The sequence below is a fragment of the Leucoraja erinacea genome, unplaced genomic scaffold (assembly GCF_028641065.1).
Source record: "Leucoraja erinacea ecotype New England unplaced genomic scaffold, Leri_hhj_1 Leri_620S, whole genome shotgun sequence".
Lineage (NCBI taxonomy): Eukaryota > Metazoa > Chordata > Chondrichthyes > Rajiformes > Rajidae > Leucoraja > Leucoraja erinaceus.
Window position 1 is genome coordinate 37770 of NW_026576532.1, and position 9991 is coordinate 47760.

The 9991-nt window shown below is 47.5% G+C and overlaps 1 protein-coding gene across 1 annotated transcript; it reads left to right on the top strand.

Moving 5' to 3' along the window:
• The first annotated feature begins 881 nt into the window (after nt 1–881).
• LOC129694323 (probable G-protein coupled receptor 139) lies at nt 882–9688 on the top strand. The gene is made up of 2 exons (XM_055631025.1): nt 882–951; nt 8802–9688. The coding sequence occupies exons 1-2, from the start codon at nt 882–884 to the stop codon at nt 9686–9688; spliced, it is 957 nt and encodes a 318-aa protein (XP_055487000.1).
• The last annotated feature ends 303 nt before the right edge of the window (nt 9689–9991 follow it).

Below are 9991 nucleotides of genomic sequence, written 5' to 3' on the forward strand. Positions count from 1 at the left end.
AGAAGGTGGTGGGTGTATGGAACAAGCAGCCAGTGGAGGAAGTTGAAACAGGGAATAGCCCAACATTTAAGAAATAGATATACAGGTACATGGATAGAACAGGTTTGGAGTGATATTGACCAAATAGGGCAGGTGGGACTACTGTAACTGGGACATGATGGCCGGTGTGAGAAAGCTGGGCCGAGGGGCCTGTGTTCGCGCTGCATCACCCACTCTATGACTCCAGAGAGAGAGAAGAGGAGATGAAGAAAGAAGCGTAAAGGAGGAAAAACGGGTACATGCGTGACACGCGATGGAAGATGAGTGTAGGCAGGAAAGAAGCGGATTAGGTTGACGAGATTGATGGGAGATGGTGTGAGAAATGCAAGCACACCATCGGTGGGACCTCCGGTAAGAGAAGTGAAGAGGGTATTCTAATTCCAATTAACCGTCCTCTCTTCCCTGTATTTGCTCGGGATGGAACTATCTGCGATTCCAGGCGCCCCGATGTAAAAGCCAGTCGTTCCTAGGGGCTTCATCGACAATTAAGATAATTGAGTTGCCCTGGTGCACTTACACTTTGTCGAGATGCACCTAGTCTCACCGCTTTTGCACTCCCTTAATTTTATTCCCGATTGCACCGTAGGGTCCCTGGAGACGATTTAGCAGCGTTGCGTTAGACGCTGTTTGCGCAATCTCAATAAACAGATAGGTTTCCCGCTAGATCGACCACCGTCTCCGAGTACTCCAGCTAATCTAATTGTTGCGTTCTCCGTAGCTGCTGCCAAATCTCTTGAGTCTTCAGTTCCACCCGGACCTACATACATAAGGAGGCGTTCTTGCACGCTCTTCCATTCAGTTGCGGGGCTGTCCCCATCCCCACCTGAATATTCGCTACAAGGATGACAGACCTGGTGTTCCTGTTGGTCCAAGATGTGTTCTACCATTCACTGGCACTTGTCGGGGTGACGGGTAAGTGAGTGGACGGGAGAGTCGTCCGGTGCGCGAACGCGGGTGTGACCTTTCGGAGGGGTCTGAATTTGCCAGGAGTATCGCGACTGTGTTTCGGTGTAGGCGTTTGTGTTTTGAAACGCACTGACGTGCGGGTTCAATCTGTTCCCTTGTTACAGTGAATGTCCTTCCGTTCCCTGGAGAAGCGAAATGCGCGACTTAATAGGTAGAGTTTAGTTTGGCAAAGAGTTAAAAAATCGGCTTCGGAAAAATTGCCCATAGTACGATGCGAAACCAGGATAACATAGACACAGTGCACAGTAGACAAAAATACCCTGCAGAAGCTCAGCGGGTCAGGCAGCATCTTTGGAGAAAAGGAATAGGCGATGTTTTGGGTCGCGATCCCTTCATCAGACGGTTCGGCGTGGACTCGGTGGATCGATGGCCCAGTTTCCTCTCTGTATCTTAAACCAAGATAAGCTTTTGTTATTGGCATACTATGTCGGGCTCTTTAGTGTGCATAAGGGGGACTGAAATGGTGACTGATGGGGAGAGGTGTGGAAACTGGTGAAAACATATTAAAGACCGTTCGGTCACGGGGCGCACTTTGAGGGGACCAACGTGAAAGAGTGGCGTGTAGACTGAGTAAATGACTTGTACAATTGTGTTTAACTGAGATGGAGAATCACGTTCAGGTCAAGTGGAGTTAATTGTCAAATGCGCGCACACGGGGAATTTCAAGTTACATGCTAAATAGTGCATGCAACAGCATCACAGATACATAGGCTCACCCAATACACAAAAACAACTGGAGAGCAGTCCTGAGCTGTTCTCTACACCATTGGAGATCCTCTGACTATATTTGATCTGACTTTACAGGACTTTATCTTGCTCTAAACGTTACTTACGTTGTTCCCTTTATCATGTATATGGACACTGTAAATGGTTCGATTGCAATCATGTATTTTCTCTCCACTGGCTGATTAGCAAGCAACAAAAGTATTTCCCTGTACATCGGAACACGTGACAAACGACTAAACTCAATCAAGATCAAACTAGTAGAAATGGGCGTAAGGGCGGCTTGGCGGTACAACGGTAACGTTTCTGCCTTACAGCGCCAGGGACCCTAGTTCAATCCTGAGGACAGGTGCTGTCTGTACGGAGTTTGTACGTTTGCACTCCGACCGCGTGGGGTTTCTCCAGTTGCTCGGGTTTCCACCGGCATGCAAGCACCTGCAGTTTTATGGGTTAATCGGCTTGTGCAAAATGCCCCCTAATGTGCAGGATGCGAAACGATGGAGTAACTCAGCGGGTCAGGCAGCATCTCTGGTGAAAAGAAATAGGTGATGATTTTGGTTGACACACATCTAGACAGACGGCTAATCGATGGCCGGCATGGACTCGGTGGACCGGGAATTCTGTCTCCACGCTGTCTTAAAGATAAACTAGGTTTATTGGCGTACTCTATCGGGCTCTTTGTGTGTATAAGTTGGGCTGATGGTGAGAGGTGTGGAAACTGAAGAAGGAATATTGAAGATCGTTCGGCCAAGAGGCGGCACTGAGTGGGGACGGACGTGAAACAGTGGCTCATAGACTTAGTGAATGGGGTTTGACTGAGATGGAGAATCACGTTCAAGTCAACTGGCGTTCATTGTTAAATGCGCGCACTGGATGGATTTCAAGTTCTATGGCACATCGGTTTGTAACAGCATCACCCTTACAGTGACTAGAACAATGCACACATTCAAAAAGAAAGAAGTCCGAGCAAAAAATAGCAAGGTGTTAGAACAAAAACCTGTGTTTTAAACCACGCAGTCCAGAATAGTGCAAGAAGTGGGTTGTTATGTTCCGTTGTAGAGGTGGCATTGAGGTTTAGTTATTAGTATAGTTTAGTTTAGAGAAACAGCGCGGAAAGAGGCCCTTCGGCCCACCGTCCGCTCTGCCCTGTCATCTCCGCACACTAACACTATCCCACTCGGGACAATTTACAAATTTTACCAAGCCAATTCCCATGCAAACCTATGTTTTTGGAGTGTGGGCGGAGTCCGTAGCACCTGGAAAATAACCCATGCAGGTCACAGGGAAAACGTGCATATTCTGCACATACAATGCCCGTAGTCAGGATCGAATACGGGTCTCTGACGCTGTGAGGCCGCAAATCCACAACTGCGCCATCGCGCCGCGTAACATTGATCTCATGGGATGCCGTTTCACCCGCTGAGTTGCTCGAGCACGTTGTGTCAATCCTATCTATACTATCCTATTGTACAAGACGCTGGTGAGGCCACATTTTGAGTTTTGTGTTCAGTTCTGGGCATCGTGGTATAGGAAAGATATTTTAAAGCTGGAAGGGGTACAGAGTGGATTTACGAGGATGTTTATAGGAAAAGAGGGTTTGAGCTATAGACAGAGGTTGAGTAGGCTGGGACTCTATTCCTTGCAATGCAGGAGCGGTGATCTGATAGAGGTGATGTTGAGAGGAACAGATCGTGTATGTGCACGGAGTATCTTGTCCAGAATAGGTGAACCGAGGACCAATGGACACAAGTTTAAGGTGAATGGGAAACGATTTAATAAAAATCTTTGGGGTAACCTTTTCACACAAAAGGTGATGGATATGGGGAGCAAGCTTCCAGAGGAGGTAGTTGAGGCAGGGACTATCCCGGCATTTAAGAAGCAGTAAGACATGCACATGGATAGGACAGGCTTGGAGGGATATGGACCAAATGCCGGAAGGCTTGACTAATGTAGCGGCGACATGATACCCGGTGTGGTCAAATTGGGCCGACGGGCCTGTTTCCACAGTGTATCACTCTATGGCTTTGTGACTGTGTGATACATTGCGTGTACCTCCACAAAGTCACCCCCGCCTCCCGCATTTCAGCGAAAGTGATCACGCGCGATTCAATCTAGGTATGTTGCAAAACCTACCTGAATCGTCGTTGAGAATCTGTCCCAGCCCGTGTGTGTGATTTTGGCGCTGTTTAGAGGGGGCGGGTTTAAAACGCGATTTTCACTAGGCTGTTGCAATCGAAAATGTTCAGCCTAGTAAATCATTAACGGAAAATCGTTGAAAGACCCCGTCGCAAAAGGTATTATTAGTTTTTATGGCCTTGTATAATAGTTATAGTAGTTTAAAAATCATTCTGTAAACCCGCGACCTCTCGCAGCCCCAGGGTTTTACAAAGCAAACAATTAAAGGTATGTACCTTATTTTTACATTAAAAGGGGCTTCTTAAGAACCCTGTATATAAAGTTTTCTATAGCGAGTAGCTCATTTTGGGCTCTTTATATCCCGCAGTATTTTTCTGGGCATTTGAGAGCACAAATCCAGCGCAATGTGAACGTTCTAAACCAGCGCGTTCACTGGAACCCACTAGAAAGCTGATTTAAAATGGACTTTAATTTACAGCAATTGAACACTAAATTCCTTCCATTTGGCCTATAAATTATTGTAAATGAGATTTCAAAATCATGTTTTATTGAGAATTATTTATGAATATTATTTGGACACTTGGGCTATTTAAAAATGTTAATAATTTATTAAGAAATGGATAGATGTTTAGATCTAGTAATTGAAGTTTGAAATTAGCTACACTTGGGTAACTAACTAATTATATGTTTTAATTTCAGGTCATCCAAGTAAGATTATTTTATATTTGTTTCAGAATGGTTCACTCTACGATAACTGAAAATTTCATTCAGTTCTCTTAATTTTTAAGAAGGTTATGGCCTTTTGACAGCACACGATCACAGATTTTTTGTTATGTCCATAGAAAATCAATAGGGAACAAGATGCTAATTTCCGAGTATGAAAATGGCTATAACCTTTTAAATACTTGAGATATGAAATTGAATTAGGTGTCAAATTAAACTTCTTTTTACGCTTTATCTGATGGGATAAATTACAGACTTGATTATTTTAATCTCAAAATGTCGTAACATTGCTATTCAATCTCCCCTGATATCTAGATACTTCCATTCCCGCCAACATGCTGATGAAACTGTTCCAAGACAGACACAAAAAGCTGGGGTAACTCAGCGGGACAGGCGTCATCACTGGAGAGAAGGAATGGGTGACGTTTCGGGTCGAGACCCTTTTTCAGACTGGTTAGGGATAAGGGAAGTGAGAGATATAGACGGTAATGTGGAGAGATAAAGAAAAATGGATGAAAGATTGGCAAAAAAGTAATGATGTTAAAAGGAACTGGTCATTGTTAGCTGTTTGTTGGGTGAAAACGAGAAACTGTTTCAATTTGGGTGGGGGTGGGAGAGAGAGAGAGGAGGAATGCCGGAGGTAGCTGAAGTTAGATAAATCAATAGTCATATTACTGGGCTGTAAGCTACTCATGGGAAATATGAGATCTTGTTCCTCCAATTTGCGTTTAGCCTCACTCTGACAATGGAGGCGACCTAGGATAGAAAGGTCTGTGTGGGAATGGGATGGGGAATTAAAGGGTTTTGCAACCGGGAGATCAGGTAGGTTCAGGCGGACTGAGCGAAGGTGTTCAGCGAAACGATCGCACAGTCTACGTTTAGTCTCGCCGATGTATAATTCCTCTGTCCCAATTAGGAAACCGGAACGGAAACCTCTTGAGACTTTGCGCCCCACCCAAGGTGCCCGTGCGGTTCCCGGGGGTTGCAGGTGGTTGCCGGAGGTTGCAGGTAGTGGATGCAGGTAGGGAGACTGACAAAACACTCCGGGAACCGCACGGAAACCTTGGGTGGGGCGCAAAGTCTCCATAGGTTTCCGTTCAGGTCTCCTAAGCGGGACAGGGGCATAAGAGTCCTTATCTTGAACAACGGATACAGTAGATGATGTTGGGGGACATTGCAGGGGGTGGTTTGGATGGGAAGGGATTAGTTAACCGGGGAGTTACGGAGGGAACGGTCTCTGCTGAAGGTCGAATAGGATGGATATGGAAAGATGCTTGAGTTGGGATCCCGTTGGAGGTGGCGAGAGATTCGGAGGATTATGTGTTATATGCGACGTCTGATGTTGTGGAGGCTAAGGTATAGGGGGACTCTGTCTCTGTTGCGACTATGGGGAGAGGGAGCAAGGTGGAACTGCCGGTATCCGAGGAGACACGAGTGAGGGCCTCATCTATGATGGGAGAGGGGAACCCCCGTTCCGTAAAGAATGAGGACTTCGGATGGCCTGGTATGGAACACCTCATCTTGGGCGCAGATGCAGCGTAGACTGTTAAATTGTGAGTAGGGGATAGAGTAGTTGCAGGAAGCAGTGTGGGAAGTAGTGTAGTCCACATCGTTGTGGGAGTCGGAGTTTTTTTGTAATAGACGTCAGTCGATAGTCTATTTCCTGTGATGGACACTGTGAGATCAAGAAAGCGGTCGGAGGTGTCGGATATGGTCCAAGTGAATTTGAGTGCTGGATGGAAATTCGGAGTGGATGTGTTGAACTCCATGAGTTCTGCATGGGTGCGGGAGATCGCACCGATGCAGTCGTCAATATAACGGAGATAGTTTTCGGGGATTTGGCCACAGTACGCCTGGAACAGGGATGTTCAACGTACCCTACAAAGAGGCAGGCATAGCTGGGGCCCACGCGCGTGCCCATAGCGACGCCTTGGACTTGGAGGAAGTGGGAGGATTCAAAGGAGAAGTTGTTAATGGTGAGGACAAGCTCTGCTAGGAAGATTAGAGTGTTAATAGAGGGGAATTGGATGGTTCTGTGGTCGAGGACGACATGGTGGATGGAGGTGTAGAGTAACTGAACGTCCATCGTAAAGATGAGGGAGTGGGGTCGCGGAAAGCGGAGGTCATTAAAGAGACGAAGGGTATCTTGAAAAGGTAGGGAGAAATTGGACCAGGGGGCTAGGATGGCGTCGAGGTACGTGGAAGTGATTTCAGTCGGACAGGAGCAGGCCAGCGGTGTTTATGGATTTTGCGGGAGAAGGTTAACCCAAATGAAACTGTTCTGGTGGGATCACGGACAGACATGTTTCCGTCACATTGCCGCTCTCTCAAAAGAATTGGCGCGGATGTAAAGGACGCGGGACATTCGCACTCTTCTCATCTCACCTCATTAAAGAAAGGATGTGATGGTTTTGGATGGACAAAGTTTTGGCCTGCTTTATAACGGAGGCGGAGGGGATGTTTCCGCTGGTGGTAAAAACAATGCAGGGGCTGGGCTCGGTTGGGCCTGGATACAAAGGATGTGGAGAGGATGTTTCCACTAATGGGGGAGTCTAGGACCAGAGGGCATAGCCTCGGAATAAAATTACGTACATTTGGGAAGGAGATGAGGACTGATTTCTTCGCTCAGAGGGAGGTGAATCTGTTGAATTCACTGCCACAGGAGGCCGTCAATGGATATTTTAAGGCGGAGATAGATAGATTCTTGATTGGTACGAGTGTCAGTGATTATGGGGAGAAGACAGGAAAATGGGGTTAGGAGGGAGAGATAGATCAGCCATGATTGGATGGCGGAGTAGATTTGAATGGCCGATAGCCTAATTGAATTGAATTGAATTGAATTGAATGTTATTAGCCAAATATGTATACATATAAGGAATTTACTTAGATGCTTTGCGCGCAACAGGATAAAACACGTTATATAGCCGACAATTAAAAATAAAACATTATAATTAAAAAACGTGAAAAGAAAGTACCGGAGTATAAAGCGACGTTTGGCTGCTGAGTAGAGCGAAGTAGAAATAAGTTTTCATGTCTAGCTATGACGGCTTTAGTAGTCCAGGGTCGCCTCTCAAATGGACTACTTCAAAGAGTTCGTGACAGGCAGGTGGAATTGCAGAGAATGAACGGACGTGGAGCACCTGTAGACTGAAGAGACTAGTTTAACTCAGCATCACGTTCCGCACTCATATGGTGGGTCAAAGGTTCTAACAGTTCTATGTCGTTATACGCTCTCCAAGCATTGTGCCGAGATGTAGTAATTGATCCATTGAGTCTTACACCGTGCAAACAGGACCTTCGGCCCAATATGCCACACCAACAACATGTCCCATCTATACTCGTGCCACCAACCTGTTGGGCCCATAACCTTCCAAACCTGTCCTATTAATGTACCTGCCTTAAACGTTGCGGCAGTCCCAGCCTCTGGAAGCTCGTTCCACACACCCGTCACCCTTTGGTTGGAAAAAAGTTACCCCTCAGATTATTTGCTATGTCTTCTGGTTCTCAATTCCCATACTCTGGGCAAGATACTATGTGCGTCTACCTGATCAATTCCTCTCATAATTGTATATACCTCTGTGGTTTAACCCTCATCCTCCTGCTCTACGAATAATCCCAGCCTGCTCAATCTCTCCCTATAGCTCAGGCCAACGAGTCCTGGCAACATCCAGGTATTAAACTTATCTGCACCATTTCCAGACTGACAACTTATTTCCTGTAACATGGTGCCCAGAACTGAACACAGTTCTCTAAGCGCGACCACACTACAACTGCAACATGATCTCCCGCGATGTAAGGGCGTCGACCATTCTCACTCTTTCCCTCAATTCCATCGGTTAACGTATGATGAGCGTTTGACGGCGCTGGGCTGGACACCTCATTTAAACGTATCGAATAATGAAAGACTTGGATAGAATAGATGTGGAGAGGATGTTACCACTAGTGGGATTGTCTAGGACAAGAAGCCATAGCCTCAGAATTAAAGGACGTTACACCTGGAAGGAATTATTTGCCACAGAAGAAGGCCGTCAGTGGATATTTTTAAGGCAGATATAGATAGATTCTTGATTAGTACGGGTGTCGGGGATTAGGGGGAGACGGCATGAGAATGGGGAAGGAGGGGTAGATGGATCCGTTATTATTGGATAGCGGAGTAGGCTTAATGGGCCGATTGACATAGTTCTGATCCCATCACTTATGACTTTTTTCCGCAGCGAATCTCATCACCATCGTGATCCTGTGCCGAGGGAGCTGCGGTCTCGCCGGCTGCACGGTCCGGTACCTGGTGTCTATGGCCGGGGCGGACCTGCTGGTCATCATCTTCTGCGTGGTCCTCAACCACCTGGCCTCGCTCTACTTCCCCTACTCCTTACTCTTGCACTACCGCGTCTGTGCCGTCAACAGCATCGCGAACGCGGCGGCCGTGGACTCGTCCGTCTGGCTCACCGTGGCTTTCACCTTCGACCGCTTCGTCGCCATTTGCTGCCCGCGTCTCAAGCCCCACTACTGCACTAAGCGGGCGGCTTTGGTGGCGATCGCCGCGGTGTGCGCCGTCAGCTACCTACGAAATATCCCCCGCTACTTCACCTACGAGCCGGTTCGCGGACGCGCCCCCTACCCGGTGTGTCGGCTCCGCAATCTCTGCACCACCACACCCTGGGCCGTCTACCTGTGGGCCGGGACGGTGTTGACGCCCATGATCCCTTACGTGACCATCCTTCTGCTCAACGCCCTGACCGTCCGTCACATCTTAGTGGCGAGCCGGGCCCGCAAGGGCTTGCGCGGCGCCGGCGCCGGAGCAGGAGGCAAATCAGCGGACCCCGAGATGGAGAACAGGAGGAGGTCCATCGTTCTTCTCTTCGCCATCTCGGGCAGCTTCGTAATGCTGTGGATGACCAAGGTGGTCATGTTTGTGATGGAGGAGATGCTGATGGACATGACTTCGCTGGTCACGGTCACCCAGGCCGGGACCATGCTGATGTATCTCAACTCTTGCAGTAACACCTGTATCTACGCCCTGACCCAGGCCAAGTTCAGGGAACAGGTGAAACTCACCATCACCCACCCGTTCCATTGGCTGCTCACGTTCATCACAAACTGAGCATATGTGTAGGAAGGAACAGCAGGTGCTGGTTTACACCAGGATTCCCAAAAAGTTATGTAGCAAGTCGGATCGGTATTAAAGAAAGCAAACGCAACATAAAGAAAGCGAACCACAATTACAAAATACAAAAGAGGGATGAATGCGAAGGCTCTATAAGGCGCTGGCCAGGCCGCATTTTGAATACTGTGAACAATTTCGGGCACCATATCTGAGGAAATATGCGCTAGCCCTGGAGAGATTTGAGTGGAAGTTTACAAGAATGGTCCCAGGAATGAGTGGGTTAAGGTGATGAGCGTTTTT